We start from the raw sequence: 17,102 nt of genomic DNA on the forward strand, positions 1-17,102 counted from the left end.
ATAATGAAAGTGAGACAACATTTTTTACAAAAAAGTAAAGTTTCACATTTCAGCCCTCTGGAGGAAAAATAATGATCTAAAAAAAAAAAAAAAAAAGAAGAAAGGAAGAAAGACAGAAAGAAAGAAAAGGGAAGAAAACACCGCAGAGAATTACACTAAATTGGAAGCAGACAAAGGCAGCCAGAACTATCTTATTTATTATAAAGATACACTGTGAAGAACAAACCTGACTGGATACAGAAGCCTGTAATGGTACATGCCAAAATGTACAGTACTATACATAAAAGTGCATTGTCACAACAGATTAACAAAACATTTTTCTTTCCTTCCAGAACTGTAAAAGCATCCCCCTGTTTTTTCTCCTCTGCGAGGCGGGAATGTCATGGTAAAAGGCAGACAAGAGCACACAGGTGAACACATGGAAGTCAGCAGCACGTGGGCAGGGGACGGGTGGGGTGGGGAGGGAGGACACAGGAAGAGCTGCTGTGGGGGCGGGAAAGGCACAACCACGTCTACAAGGGAAAGGAGACAGTCCGATGACCGACAAAGATGCGAGACAGGATGACACTGAGCACCGAGGCACAGAAGGGTGGGGATGGAGAAGCTGGGAGGGGATGGAGGGCATTTCAAAAGACTCAAGTGGGCAGCAGGAACTGGGCCAGGGAGGAAGGAGGACATGGGCAGGGAGTGGAGAAAATGCAACAGTACAAGAGCAAGGCTAAAACTCCTCTAAAATAGAAAGGCACTTTCACATGTACATACTACAGATGTACATTGACACGATTAGGTAACAGTCACAAGCGGGAAGCTACCAGTACTGCAATTGATCAAACTGACAGGAAAGGACAACACTGATTTAATTACGTGGGCAGGAGTTCCCCCTCAAGTAGGTATGTAAATAGCAGTCTCTCCTGCCCCACAGCCACTTACTATACTTTAAGTATCTATAATAACCATCACACTACACATTTAAGTTGGATGAATGCTCCAAGGGGGGCATTCACAAAATGCACAGTTTATATATTTTCTTTTACTAAACAGTTTCTAAGATAAGCATTATGGAACCCAGTATAATTATTTAAACATACAAAATTCCCTACGTAATTTAAAGATACAGGTAACCATCTCCATGATACCACATAGGCTATTTATTTTTTTTTAAAGAAAGTATACTAGGGTAAGTGAACTCGAATTCCAGTTTGTTTTACTGATCTGAATGAAGCTGTGCCCAAGTCACCTTGATACCCCAGCCCAGCTGGAGGTTGGGCTTTCGCCTCAGGGGGAGACCTGGAGTGGGGGGCTCTGTTGACAGAGGCCTCAGGGCCTCTGCAGTGGAAAATTCAAAGCAGGGTGCAGTCACAAGTGTATTTTCTGCACTGCTGTGGTTAGGAATAACCACAAATCTTAAGTAACCCCAAATCTTAAGTCTTCTAAGCCCCATCAGCAGACTCACAGGTGCTTTCACTTTGGATTCCAGAAGCCCCAATTTTCGGGTTAAAGTTTCTTCAGTTTATAAACTCCAGAGGCTGTCATTCTACCGCCTACCTTTTCCCTACCCCACATACCCCATTTTCGTTTCCCTAATTAAATTATGAATCACTTTAGGGAAAGGCAAAACTACAAAGACAGAAATCTCTTAACTGATAGAATTTAACCCTTGGCACTCTATATCCATTGCCAACTGCTCCTGGTCACTGCAGGAGATTGAGTCCCTTTTGTAAATGATTCTATAGATGGCTCAAGAAGCACCAGAGCCAGATGACAAGTGAAAACGTGCAAAACTGCTCAGCAATGGTGTCTACACTGAACATGGAGTGTTACAAAGGGCCACTTAACAGGTTGAATAGTTTACAAACACTCATCAAAAGTGTGTACTGAGTACCTTTTTCCTCATCCCAACAACCCACTCCCATTTCTCCCTGACCCAAACCAAAAAAGGCTGACTTGGTAAATCTACTTCAGTGAGGTTTACAGATGGGACACGAACAGACGGTTATATCAGCTGTGAATACATATTCTCGTGTAAGTGTAGGCAGGTAAGCTTTGTAGAACTCTCAAAACCATTCCCCCTTCTCAAACTGCACATCAGGAAGGATGAGATCCTCGACACTGGGGGTCTTACATGCCAGGGACTCACGGTCTTTCCTCGTTCCCCTGCACCTTCCCACCTGCCTGTGTGCCGCACCTGAGGCTGGAAAGCAGGCCGTGCACTAGGTGAGCCCTCAGGTGCTGAAGCTTTTAATGACCTTACTGGGTGTTACTTGGAATCTCTGTGAAGCAGCCACCTTGTGTCATCCCTGGACTCTGAAGACTTTTAGTAAATAAAGTAAGGATTAGGTGGGTCCTTACTGAGTTCTCACTTACTTTGAGGTCATATATCCCTCCTGTGGAATTGGAAAAAATGAAAAAGCCTCTGGGTGACAACAGAGGTTTAGGGAGAAAAGATAGACACAGGGAGTGAAGGGAGAGCATTAGGAGCTGTTTCCTCTAAGAAGGCACGGCCTCTGGGGCTCTGGGGGTCTAGAGCAGCATGTCTTCTGCCAGCCAGGGATAGCAGAGTCCTGATTTAGTGGGAGAAAAGGCAATCCTCTGTTCGTCATAAGTGTAAACACCAAAGAGAGGAGACACTGGGGAAGATTACCAGGGAGAAGTCTGAAGAAATGAGCTTGCAGAAGTAAGATCTGCAGACCAAGATTAAAGCTTGTAAAAGACATAAAATAATAAATTACAACCACGTGTGCTCTTTTGATGCCCTTCTTAACACCTGACTCTTATTTCAAAGAAGGAAAAGTCCTTTTATTTTAATTTCTAGAAGATTTAATGTCTGCTTTATTCCCCCTTATTTATATCTACCTCTACTCTCTGCTTCTATTTCCCCATCTAGTGAAAGGGAATCAGAAACCAAAGGAGAATCCGTGAAGAACTGGGAGATTATTTAGGAAAGGCTTAGATAGGGAATAGTGTTTAAAAGGACTAGTGCTATTCAAAGCTCTAGCCTGGCTGGGTCTCCAGGGTGTCCAAAGGTGCTGAAGGAGCACAGAAGCTCAAGAGAGATGGTGAGGGGTGGGACAAGATTCTGAGCTGGGCCTCTTTTTCAAACTGGACAAAAAGGATGGTTCTGAAAATTCAGAGTTTTAAAAGTTTGCCATACCTGGAAATACTTGAAAAAATTTCACTACTCATTTGTGAAATTGGGCCTTGGGCAAGCATGCCTTTGAAAGTTAACAGTATCTCATTCGTTTCATCTCTTTCTGCAATAATATGATTCGACTGGACAACTGAGGTAGAGATAAAAGCAGTGATCTTGATTTTAGTACAGGCCCTGATTCCTTCTTACACGATGCCTTCACCATAGGGCTGATAAAGTCCAGACTGTATAACTCTTAGGTAGGCAAGCAATGGGCTTAAGTCGTCTAGACTCCCTCAGCAGACCCCCTGCCAATTTGAAACCAAATATGAATCATCAATAGATAAGTTTAAAGCTAGGAGAAAATCAATGCTGGTCCAGAAGGCTTAGTTCTGGGCCATCCAATTTTCTTTAAAAGTGTCTCTTTGCCAGTAAGTTCAAAGATAGAATAGATAAAATGCTTATAAGTTTACAGAAGATATAAGCTGCTGCTGGCAGGAGAATGGTGGTTTGTACCTTAGTGAAAATAACTGAATTCAAAGCAATCTTTGTAAGATGGAGGAAAAATATAGCATAAATATGGGCTAAAGAAAAATTGCATATGCACTAGAATGTCAGAGAAAGTGGGTCCCTAATGGAGCTCAGCTGACTGTGAGTTATACAGAGACCACAGGTAAAAAAAAAAAAAAAAAAAAAAAAAAAAGTCATGGCTCCTGGCACAAAATTCAAATCATCCTGGAACCATGAGGTAAAACTCCCATGTGGACCTCAGCATGGCTTTTACTCTAGTACCACAGTCAGTTCTGGGTTGGCTCAGAGACAAATGGAAAGGAGAGCTGTGATTTCAGTTTAGAATCATTAGGCCTCTCAGGGAAGTTTAAAGGAACCAGGGTAATTTAGTCAGGAGAAGAGAATACCAAAGGAACAGAGACCTTGTATGCTACCTGTTCTCCACTTCCACAGAGAACGACACAGGGAGTTAGGAGAGAGAGAAATATTTTCTAGGCAGTTATCAAACAACAGATGTCTGAAGGAGTTTGTGGAGTGGTGTGACCAGCAAGTCTTTAAAATCCATCCTTCATGAATGCAGCAGACAGACTTGGAAATCTTCCGGGATCTGACCAGGCTCAAGGAACGAGTGACACTAACAGCTCTGAAGCACTGTGTCTTTCCCATTTCTCAAGTTCAGTTCAAGCAGTAACTGCAGTTCTACCCCCTTCCATAGAAAACAATCTGGACCAAGAGAAATAATTCTTCTGAAAGAAGCAATCACCCAACTCATTCAAGCTGTGGGCCCACCCCAGGAATGCCCCACTGTGATAATAGCAAGTCTTTAGCATGAGCTGTGTGGAACCAGAGGTGCTCACTGTCAGCCACCAAACAATGCCATTATCACCTTTTAGCCATTACTCCAAGTGCCACAACCAACACTGGTTATACACATTCGGGTCAAGATATTTCTGACTCACCTGGGCTACGCTAAATCCGAAGCACTGTACAATGCAGAGAGAGGTGTTGCCGTCATTACAAGTGGTGCAGCATTGGATTTTCAAGTAAGTCTAAGTGTTTCTATTGTCTATAAAATGACATACAATATGTCCAGTTATTAAAAAGAAAAAGCAATTACAAAATACAAATGCCCGTGTTAATTTAGCTAGTCTCAGACATTACATCCGAGAACATAGAAAAGCCAAGAGATCTCCAGTTATAAGCACAAAACTAATGAAAGTTATGGATCACTGACTTTTGTCACGAATCCATTTTCTTTTTTAAATCACCTCCCCTTGTGACCTTGCTCAGCTGATTTTTACATTGTGCAAGACTTGTCTGTTGGACCCTGGGAAGGTGGGACAGGTCCTATGGTAGGGTTTGTTTTTGGAAGAACAGCAGGTTTTGGCCTAAGGGCTGGGGGCTTCAGCTGTACACCCATTCTGGGTGCCACCAGAGGCTTGAAAGTACTCATTGTGTCACTGGAGGAGCTAGTGCTACGTCGAATCTGAGGTTCAGAGCTCCTGAGGGCAACGTTGTGCAAAGGGCTGAGCGATTCCGTGGAAGTGGCAGGGGTAGGGGAGTTTTTCACTTGTTCCAAGGTATCCAGCACCACATCGGGGGCATGCTTCGCTGTACTCTGCCTCTCCAGTTCTCGGAGTTCATTCAAAGCAGTGTTCATTGTTTCCTCAATATCCTGTTGAAAACCAATCAGAAAGAACAGACTGATAATACTAACACAGAAACCCATATACTTCATTTCAAAGCAAACAGGCAAGCAAAGAGTATGAACATTTTAACTTTATAGTCCACGTAGTATAAGAATATACTGTCATCTCACATAATTATTTTGACTCCGAATGTTCAGGAGACCAAGATGTAATGGCTTATGAAGCCATTTATCAAACACTTGCCATTCTAAGGCATTAGGTATCCTTCTGGTGAGATTTGCATGCTGACTTATTTATATAGATTCATTTCAACTTATGGTAAAAGCTTAAGTTTAGATACTGCAATGATTTCTCAAGCAAATATAAATAATGAAAAATCAGTCTTTATTCACTAATTTAAGAAATAATTTTTGAGCTCATGCTGGGCATTTGGCTAACTCCTAGCAGTTCTTCAAAATTCTGCTTCTGATGCTCTTGTCCAGCAGATCTCAATGGAAGTGGTACTACCCCCTGAGGGCATTTTTATGGTGTATGTGTGTGTGTGTGTGTGTGTGTGTGTGTGTGTGTAGTGGCTGGGTGGCATTACTGGCTGGCATTTGGTGGGCAGGGGCCTGAAATACTAGATATATTGCAGGTCCTTGGACAGTTTATGTACTTGGACAGTAATGAAAAATTGCCCTGTATCTTGTTCAAATTTTGAATGTCCTCCAGACATTTATGAAGATAAAAACCCTCTAAAATAACCTGAGCCTAAAACCAAACTCTCTTTTTACATATGAACACAAAGTACTTTTTGCATGATGCTGATTTTCCATGATTGTAACTACCATGTAAATGGAGGGAAAATTTCCACTTTATTTTGATTGGAACTATGATCAAAAAGTTGTCCATCAATTTGGGAAAAATTATATCACTAATGTGATGGGAACACTTTTCAAGGAATTTGAGTTAAAACCAATTAACTCAGTACTCCTAAGTACTTAGTGCATTTTTAATTGTTGCATTTATGGTGGTAATTCTACATAGAGGTGAAATTGTTTGACTACTTCATTTGTCTTCTAGTGTAATCAAGCCCAAGCATTAACTGAAATGTTTAATTGCTTTAATATTCATTTTCTTTTATTTCTCCTTTATATTACAACTAGACCTTTATGTATTTGTTCAAATTAGGTATATCATCTATGAATTTATTTCAGGGTAGTAAAGGATTTTAAAAAGGTAGGGAGTTGGGTGAGATAGGGTGGTGTGACTGAAGCGTTTCTTCTCTCCAGTTCCTTGACTCCTTCCACTCTCCTGGAGTATAACCCTTAGGACACTGCACAATAATAATACATTTCTGTATCCGTCTCCCCTGGAAGCACCTTGAGGTAGGAGACTTAACTTTGCATCCATAAAGGCCAGCATGGGCCCTGGGCAGACAGTAAGTGCTCAGTCAAGATTTGCTAAATGAATAAACCAAGATACTGATGTTAAATCACAGCTTCCAATAACAAATAAACCAAGACACAATGATCATATATGGATACTGTAGTTTTTTAAAAAGCTCCATCAGAGATTCCACTGATTTGTCTAATAAAAGAATTTGCATGTTTTTCACATGAACATCAAGATGGCATGTTTACTTGTCCTCATGGGAGAATCTGGAGACTAGACATGGAAAGATAAATACAGAGCAAAGCTGGAAGTGTTTTGTGAGGATGACATCACTTTTCAAGGAATTACTTTCATATGTGATTTCCATTTGCTGCTAAACATATGGAGTTTGTTTTTTTAAATAACAAGTATCTATCCCAACGAGAATGTACAGAGGCTGGTTTATTTGGTGAGTTGTTGTTTTTATGGTTTACAATAAAAAAGATTTACTGGTTCTAGAAGCAAAAGGGTTAAACAGAACTTCTTGTGTCTTCCCAACCCCAAGCTCCTTATTTCCTGCCTCTCTAATGCAAACCATGTTTCACCTGCTTATGAGAAGCAGGGTGGTTATGGGTTTCTGAAAGCACTAAATTCAGCTATAGTCAAATACTGCTGTTTTTAAATAGGCCTCAAAGAGTCTTGCGTAGCCTTTTAAATAGAAAAATTAAAGTACAAAAGCCTTTTGATTTTTGCTGAGAAATTGTTTGCACCTAAAACTGGTATAATTTTTTAAAAAACACATTCAACTCCTCATCCAATCTAATTTGCTACCCAAGATTCTTTTTAGTTAGGACACTGAAAATAGCTTGGAAATTTGTCATATTAGTGAATATTTCCTTGGGTGCTTTTTATGAAAAATAATCCATCTTTAATACTTCTCCATGTTTGTTTCAGTCATTTCTCCTTTGCTCTTTCTCTCTTTCTTTTAAAATCTGTTTAGTTAGATTTTAGTTTCAGTGATAGCTGGAAGATGCTTTAGATTACTTACATGGCCAATCCTGAATCTATTTACCTCATCTGTCACTGGCTACAAACATATTTTCTTGTGGCCTATGCTGCAAAAAGAACCAGAGGGCAAAGTGGTAGAACAATGGGTACTTTCATTAATATTGTTTTACTTTTAGTTTGTCAATTCTAATAATCAGGAAAAAACTACAAAGCTCTTCTCCCCAGTTACTGCTGGGAAGTGATGACATGTATGGAGGTTCAGGGGTGACATAGGATCTAGACTTGCTTTTCTTCATATGGCTAACAATTATTTTCCACACTTTGTATCCGCAAATCCATCATTTCCTAATTTGAAAGTGTCATCTTCATCATATACTAAATTTTTTCTGTTTCTGGACTTTCCATTCTGTTCCTTCAATCTGTCTGATTTTCTAGCTTTAGATTGCATTTAGTACCTGGGAGGGCCAGTCCTTCCTCATTCTTTTTTAAAAAAATTTCTGGCTATTCAGTAATGATGGGTTTGAATTCAGCATATTGAATGGGTTTAAATCAATACGAATTAGGTGAGAAATCGTTAACACCCAGGCATTAAAATGAAGAATTGGGCAGATTTCATTTTCTTTTTCTTTGGTTGGTCCTACACAAGAAACACAGCTACAAAAAGATATACATTTTAACATTTCTAAAATTACGCCATATTTCTAAAATCATGCCTCCCTCATCACACCCCAGGTCCTTAACACGCAACCATCCATGGAAGCCCCGCACCTGAGCAATCGTCTCTGGGTCCAGCGGCTTGTGGTCGTTGAAGCCAGTGTACTGCCCTGAGGACGTGGACCTCCTGATGGGAGGGCTGTCGATCTTCTTGAGGGAGTCGTGCCGGCTGATGTTGGTCAGGCTGCCATGGCCAGGCCGGCGCCGCCTCTCAGGACTGTCGTTGTTGAGGCCACGGTTCTGCAGCAGGCCCCGGGGGTGACTGGCCAGGCTTGGGGAGCCCAGGTCAACTGAGGAGTTGGAAAGAGCATGAGGAGGGTGGAGGGGACAATGGCCATCACTGGTCCTGCCAGGACGCCTTGCCGGAGGGGGTGGCTCACCTCTTTTCCTTTGTCTAGACACAAAGAGAGAGAAAAGAGGGGAGCTTATCATACTGGGCAATATGGCCAGGCCCAGGGTACCAGGCTCCTCGTAGCCCCTGGGGGACTGGAGGCCCAGAAGCCTGATTAGCAGACCCACCTACCTGGCTAAGTAGCCATCAGGATGACGGTCTGTTGGGGAGTTCATATCCTTAGAGGAAGACTTGTCTTCAGTGACTGGTCCACTGCTGGCCTCACTGTCTGCTTTTTGGCTCAGCGTGTCTGAAAATGTATCATCCCTGAAACAGTAAGAATCAAGAGTGAGGGTCTTTTCCTAGAAGAATGGGGGCAAAAAATAAGTGATGGCATTTATATATGACTTTTATTAGCATTATAAAATAATACAATTTCACTGCAGATAAACTGGAATATTCAGATACCTAAAAAGCAAAATAATAATCACCCATAATATAATAAAACATCCAGAGGCAACTACTAATGTTAGTATTCTAGAAAATATCCTTCTGGACTTTTTTAATGTCCATGATACATATTATAAGAATATGCATATATGTTTATGTACGGTAGCTATATATGGCTGCATGTCTTTATATACACACACATAATATTTCCTGGACTCTAAGATATACATTTTAACATTTCTAAAATTAGGCCATATCATTTTATGAGATCATCTTTCTCTTTTCCTTGAAAAGTTTCTCTTAAATTGACGGTGCATTATGAAATACTGTATTTACCATACATACTATTTTGTATGCTTGTTTCTTTCAGTTAAAAAATAATAACCATATTCCTATGTCTTTAAATATTTTGAAATTACAGCTTTCTCATTAGTAAAAAAAAAAAAAAAAAAGAGCCTGGAAATGATTCCCTTTAGATTTTAGGGCAGAATCTTCCCTCTTGGGAGTCTGGAATTGAAACAGTAAACAGACACCAAGAGAAGAGCCCCACTCTTTGGAATTAGCAGTGACATCTCAGCTCATAAAGCCATTCTCTGCCTAGGTTATTTTCCTAAGAATCTGAAAGCTCCAAAAGGTGTCTCCCACTAGTCCTTGCTCCAAAACCTCCTGGTCCTGAAATACTAGCAAAGACCCAGTGGCAAGGAGAAGAACTGTACCCAGGTCAGAAGTTTTATCTCTGTAATCCCTTCTGCCCTTTTCTTACAAGACCAAGCTGAGTTTGAGAACAATGGCTGCAGTCCTCTATTGGGAACACAGGCAGTGGAAGCTGGGGCTACTCACATATCCTGTACCACTATGTACTGGTGAGGCACAAGCCCGTCAATCCCGTTGTGCCTGCCTTCCCACCAGTCTTCAGATGCACGGTGATACAGCAGCAGGGAGGCTCCCTTCTTGAAGGACAGTTCTCTGGCAGACCGCCCGACATAGTCAAACTTGGCTATTGCTTCTATTGGCTCACATTCTACAAAGAACACACCAAAAACGGTGAGGGACAGAGTTATTAGGAAGGCATGACACACTACCTGCAAAGCCTATATGAGGCTTTAGAAATAAACAAGGCCATTTTAATATCCAGACTAAACTCAAGGCAGGAGAGAAGAGAGTCTGTTAAAAGTGATATAGAGAAACTATCAAATTCCAACCCAGTAGCCTTGACTCTTGAAGACGATTGTATAACAATGTAGATCACAAGGGGTAACAGTGTGATTGTGAGAACCTTGTGGATCGCACTCCCTTTACCCAGTGTATGGATGGATGAGTAGAAAAATGGGGACAAAAACTAAATGAAAAATAGGGTGAGATGGGCAGGATGATTTGGGTGTTCTTTTTTACTTTTACTTTTTATTCGTATTCTGATTCTTTCTGTTGTAAGGAAAATGTTAAAAAATAGATTGGGGTGATGAATGCATAACTATATGATGGTATTGTGAACAGTTGATTGTACACCATAGATGACTGTATGGTAAGTGAATATATTTCAGTAAATTGAATTTAAAACAAACAAACAAACAAACAAAAAAAGAGATATAGAGAAGTCTCTTGCTGTCATCAGTTTTCCACGCAAAGAACATCTGAATGTTAAATCTTAATTTCCATAGCCTTTTTCTAGAGTTAAAATTTCATAAATCACCACATTAAATACTATTTGAAAATATTTAATTTCCTCATGTACTTTTCTGCTACTATCAGATCTTCAAACTACCACCAACAGTAATGACAACTTTGTTTTCTCTAGCATCAATGACAGATTTTAGAACTTAACTATGAAACAAGCAAAACCAAGACTGCCTTCTACCCAAATTAAAAGACCAGATTTGGAAATTACATTTTCTAGAGATCAAAAGATATTCAAGGGGATTGTACTGAGTGAAAAAAGCCAATCTCAAAAGGTTACATACTGTATATTCCATTTTATATGGCATTCTTGCAGTGACATAATTATAGAGAAGAAGAACAGATTAGTAGTTGCCGGAGGCTGGGGGCTGGGAGAGGAGGAGGAAAGTAGCTTTGTCTATAAAAGGGTAGCACAAGGGATCCTTGTGATAGATTTGTTCTTTATTCTGACTGTGGCTGTGGTCAGAGGAAACCTACACTTGTGATAAAACTGCATAGAACTAAATACATACACACAGACATACACGTGCATGTAAAACTGGTGAAATGCGAACATGGTGGGCGGACTGCAGAATCGTCAATTTTCTTATTGTGAAATTGTACTATAGTTATGCAAGATATTACCATGGGGGGAAACTGGGTGAAAGGTATATGGGGTCTCCCTGTATTATTTTTCACAACTACAATGATCTCAAAATAAAAAAGTAAAACCAAAATTAGAAACTGAACTCTAGGCATAGAATTGGAATTTCAGCTCTGAATTAATTTTAACTACAAATAGAAAAGAGAAGTAAGAGGACAAACTAAATAAAACATTACAAGAGGTGTTTTTTGTAATTTAGCTTATTGCAAAAGGCCCCTCAGTTTGGGGCCTTATGATCTCTCCTCTGCTCCCCCATTGGCCTCCCATCGTCATTTCTGCTACTGACATAGATGAATAACCTTCTAATCAATACTAAACAGAACTAAAAAGGCCCCACACAAGTGGCAATTAGCTTATAGAAATATATCTATACAGTAGGCAATACCTCATTTCCTAAAAACTGAGCATGTTTTCATTCCCAAATACTGTAGAATATGTGTATACATAATAGATTAAAAACTGCCCATCCATCACATATTTCCTTAGGAAACTGTCTTCTATTTCCCTTGGTATTAGACTTTCCCATTTAAAAGAATTTATTTTCTGCAAAGTAGATCGCAGTATCTTCAATATCTATTGTACTTATGTGGAAAAGTTGCAAGAGAAATCCTTGGATGCACAGTATAGTGTGTTTCTCACATGATAAATTCAAACGTTCTCTGGGACATGTAAGGCAAAAGCATAAAAACCAACAAATATATTGGAAAAACTTAGATTTAATCTACCTTATCAGAAAAGCCTAGGTGAATTTCAGCTAAACTAAACATTTTAAAGAAAGACAAAGAAAAATGCCCCACCTTTTTTTTTTTAGAGTTTTTTGGTGGATAATATTTGAGGTGAAGAATATTTCATATCGTAGACCCCAAAACACTATAATCTGCATGTAGTATAATTCTCAGAGATGTAGGTATAAATATGATTTTTAAAACTGGTTAAGTCCTTTTGCAATTGACTATGGTTTCTTGATCATATGTTAACACTCCGGCAATTCTGCCTTAAAATAATATTATCTTTATTAAAACAATATAAACATCAACTTTAATAAACATCTACAAATCTGCTTCATGGAGGAGGGAATATTACTTTACACTTAAAAGGAATAATCTTATAGTTTGTTCTAAACTTGCAGATAAAGAATAAATTTTGGTTGATCTGAGGTGACAAGTAGAAAAATTTACCTTCACTCTCCCTAGTAGACAGAAATAAATATGTCCATGGAGTGGGGAAATAAAGATGTCACAGAGGAACAAAGACATGCAGATTTATTAAAAAGAACTTCATAATATAATTTGCAAATTCCTGTATGCACATGCCCACATATTTATATTTGGTTTTACTAAAAAAAAATAAGATACCAGCGCTCACATAGTGCACAACTTACATACCTGCCAAAGGGAAATAAAGGGAGAAACATTAATGTTCTTTACTGCTGTTCAATCATAACCTGTCAATGCTGGGTAAGGGCTATATAAGATGATTTTATCTATCTATCTATCTATCTATCTATCTATCTATCTATCTATCTATCTATGTATCTATCTAATCATAATTTCATAATCATGACCTCTTTGAGAGCTGTCTCTTTTTATTTTTCTGAAACTACTAGAAACAGGATTGTCGGACTCTGCTGATTTCTTTCAAACGTGGGGAGGTTATAAAAGAATGGCCAGATGAATCAGAAGCACATTTTATTGGTAACTCTAGCACATCAACTAGTAATCCTCAGAAATCAGATTATTTTGACTCTTTTAATTCCCATGAGAGACATTTCACAGTCAAGTGCCCATTATTAAGCTAGTTAAGCATATATTAGTCTAGTCATTGCAGAGCAAATTATCTCAAGGCATAGCAACCCACCATATCCCTTTCACACAGAGAGCCTCACTGTCCTTTAAGGTCCTATAGAGGCTTTGTGGAATGATGCTGTTGCTATCAGTACAATAATAATAAGAGAGTAATATGATAACTTTGTTTTCCTGCATGACCATTATAATTATGTGCAGAGGGGAAGAAAAATCAGCAAAGCTGATATCCTGATTGCCTGGTGCTGTCAAGTCTTATATTTCCATTTTTTGTAGAGATAAAACATTAATACATAAGACCTTCTCTGTGGGGACCCTGCTGTCCCTGACACTTTCCCTCCTAGATCTGATACCCACTGCACTTGCAGATGATGGTTTTGTTCTGTGACAACTTGGATTTTAAAAGGAAAAGCTGCTTTCTCAAGTGATTCCACGATAGGGAAAAGAAAATACAGTATCTGGGTGATCAATGGGATAATCAATAGTCTAGTAATTTCATTAAAGGACTTTAGAGGTTGGCTGTAGCTGAGAATATCTGTCTTTTGGAAGCAGTGCTTTTCTTTCCAGCAAAATCAAGTGAACATGATCAAAATGTTATCTCAAACAAAAACAGCACTCAGAAAAGCTTGTCTCTTGTAGTCAAGAGGTAAGAACAAGGGAGAGGCAGGGTGGTGAGACTGATGTCTGGGAAGATAGAAGGCTGGAACTTTGTCTTGGCTTTTCCTGCACTGGGAAAAACAAGAAAACACTTCAACAAGGCAGCTGTGAAAAAGGAATGAACCATATAGAAAAACAAAGAAACCCAAGACAAAAGAAAGGATGGTGGCAGGGCTAGGACTCAGGGAATTTCAAAAGCAATATCAAAGAAATAGAATTTCTCATTTTAAAGAATGTCTTCTTACTTAAATTCTGAAAGTGTCAATTCATCTTACTTTTAAAGACACAAGAAAACTTTGGTTTTCTAGAAGGTAGTGGATACTAAACACCCTCCTGCTGAAATCAACTAAAAATGATGGGTTAAAACAATCTTTGTAATTACAGTAAATTCAATACAATCAAGTAAGAATACTTAAAGACCCAAACTCAATTAGAGTGGGAACTCCAAGAACATCAGAACAGTTGAATCAGATTTTGCATTGAGGGTACTTTTTCAACCTGGTTAACTTAAGCTTCAGGTTTTTTGCAGAAAACTAAGTCCAAGGCTGCCCAATGTGGGAAATCCAAGACCCCCACAGGATCGATCACACTCCCAGTGTCAGAATGGACTAGAAAGAGATCTTTTCTCCTCTAGCCCTCTGTACCTTTCCATAGATTATAACCATATTAACCACACACCCCACCTCTCCAACTCTTTGATACTTAAGGAAATCACCTATTTCATCAAACCTTGTAACAAATACTTTTGAGAATCCCAACCACATGCCAGTCTTCAGGCAGGTTTGCAGTATAAATTCACATTACCTGGGTGAACTGGAAAACCTCAATCTAAAAATTTAATGTGATCCCAGATGGTTGAGCCCCAGGAAGAAGCAAAAGAAAACCCTCTCTGGAGGATCCTACCCTCAACTGAGATCTAAAAGAATTTCCATAGACAAAGTTCCAAGAAATACATAAAACTTTTACAAAACACATCAGAAAATAAGACTTATCAGCAAAAGCCAATACAAAAGAATAGGTAAAGACTTCAGATATTAGAATTATGGAAAAGATTAGTATGAGTAAAGTGAACTGAACAGAACTTCAAGAAATAAAAATATATCATAATTAAAAATAAAAACTCAATGGATGGGTTTAAAGTAGACTAGTCACAGCTGAAAAGAGAATAAAAGAACTCATAGATAGTTAAGAGATACTAAGAGAAAATGGACAGCTTTATACGTTTATATTAAAAAATAAAAAGTGTTGAAAATTAGTGTTAAGAATTAATAAGTTAGGAAAAGAAAAACATGATCTGTACAGAGAAAAATATAAAAGTTTATTGGGAGATGTTAAGTAAATGGAAATATGTTCATGGGTTAGAATATTCAACATTTATGATATTACGACCAATATGGAGAGGATATATGAATTTTCTCCATGTTAATATATGTGGAATTAGTGCAATTGCAATCAAAACCCCAAAAGGTTTTTAGGTATCAGGTATCAAAATTAAGTCAGTGCTGTAGGGAGAGAGAAGTAGACCAGTGGGCCAGGACAGAGAGCCCAGAAACTCTCAAGTATAGAAGACACTTGATTTAGGGCAGAGGTGTGGACCAGTGGAGAAAGAGCGATTCGTGCTCAGACAGTTAGGACAACTGGCCCCTATATAAATTCCAGGAGGAATAAAGACCTAAATGTGGAAAGCAAACTCTGGAAGGGTTTAAAAGTATGGGAGAATTATCTATATTACTTCAGGGCACAGAAGGATTTCTTAAAGGAGACTGAAGAATGAGGTAACAGTGAATGAAAAGACTGATAAATTCAACTACTTTGAAATTAAGATCCTTTGCTTAGCAAAAGACCTGCACAAACAGAAGAAAAGATAAGCTACAGAGAACATATTTCCAAAGCATATACTCAACCGAAGAACTGACCCAGAATTCACAAAGAACTCTTACTACAAATCAAATAAAAACCAAAACCAAAACCAAAACGAAACCAAATAAAAACAAAACAAAAATTTTCAGAGAACTCATAGTAAAGTGGGCAAAAGACCGGTTAAGAATTTCACAAAAGAAGAAATCTAAACATATACAACCTCATTAGTGATCAGAGAGATGCAAATTAAAATCATGAGACACAATTACACACTGACAATATTGGCAAAGATGAAAATATTTGATCAAGTGTTGCTGAATATGTACAACTGGAAGGCTGAAAGGCTGATGGGAGGGGTGCATATTGTTACAACCATTTTGAAAAATAGTTTGGCAGTATCTGGTAAAGTTAAAGATACGATCACTCCTAGGTACATACCCTGGAGAAACTCCTATACATTTGCAATACGATACATGGTCCAAAATATTCATAACAGCACTGTTCTTAATGACAAAAATTGTAAAATACCACACATTTATCAACAATGGGAAAAGATAAATACAATAGAATATACAGTGGAAAATATATGATTATATCTGCATGCAGCACTGTGGATAAATCTCCGTAACAATACTGAGTAGAAACACATCAGAAAACGTATATATGATATGATTCCATTTATAGAAAGTTCAAGAAAATGCAAAATGAAACAACAGTTGTTTCAAGACACAAACATATTCCTGGTTACCTCTGAAAGGGTAGGGAAGGCAACGAGATTAGGGAAGTACAAAGGTAATGACAACATCCTTTTTTTTTTAACTTGGTGATGGTTCTGTGGGTGTTCATTGTAACATCATTCTTTGTATCTCCCATGTATTTTATAAATATTCTTTTGTAGCTACTGAAATTTAATACAAGCAATTTTTAAAAAGGACTAAAAGAATGGTTTCACATAGCATGAACACAAGGGCATACCGTCTTCACTAGTGTGGGGCTCTGTACCAGCGTCCTGATCCACTTCCTCCAATGTACCGTGCTCGCTGTACGGGCTGTCACTGTGGAGCGGAAATGGAAATTCACATGAAGCCAAAGTGGAGGGAATTTTCAAAATGAACAATTATTACTGTAAGGAAAAATTTAAGGCTTTGGAATGGGCCAAGAGTTAGTGGGTACCCTTTTAATGAAATGCTGGAGCCTCTAGGGATTATCTGGTCCTATAGAAGCATATGCATCCTCATTTTTGACTAGGTTATTTTTATAGCTCTGTAAAGACAGAAGTTAACTTGTAGAAAACTGACAGCAATACAAACAATTCTTATCCATA

The 17,102-nt window shown here is 38.7% G+C and overlaps 1 protein-coding gene across 6 annotated transcripts in view; it reads right to left on the reverse strand.

Annotated features, from left to right (window-relative positions):
- Positions 1 to 3,840: 3,840 nt before the first annotated feature.
- The window catches only part of SRGAP1 (SLIT-ROBO Rho GTPase activating protein 1), a 313,329-nt gene continuing 300,067 nt past the window's right edge, over positions 3,841 to 17,102 (reverse strand). For 4 of the 6 annotated variants that reach the window (XM_037848383.1, XM_037848382.1, XM_037848385.1 and 1 more), the window contains 5 exons: positions 16,754 to 16,833; positions 9,983 to 10,163; positions 8,885 to 9,019; positions 8,416 to 8,755; positions 3,841 to 5,312 (listed from right to left, as the gene is read on the reverse strand). In XM_037848383.1, the coding sequence (XP_037704311.1) occupies positions 4,935 to 5,312; positions 8,416 to 8,755; positions 8,885 to 9,019; positions 9,983 to 10,163; positions 16,754 to 16,833 (1,114 nt within the window). In that variant the 3' untranslated portion in view covers positions 3,841 to 4,934. The remainder of the gene's footprint in view (positions 5,313 to 8,415; positions 8,756 to 8,884; positions 9,020 to 9,982; positions 10,164 to 16,753; positions 16,834 to 17,102) is intronic. The other 2 variants (XR_005218600.1, XM_037848384.1) reach the window with 2 other exon arrangements.

Source organism: Choloepus didactylus, chromosome 8, assembly GCF_015220235.1.
Source record: "Choloepus didactylus isolate mChoDid1 chromosome 8, mChoDid1.pri, whole genome shotgun sequence".
NCBI classification, from domain to species: domain Eukaryota; kingdom Metazoa; phylum Chordata; class Mammalia; order Pilosa; family Megalonychidae; genus Choloepus; species Choloepus didactylus.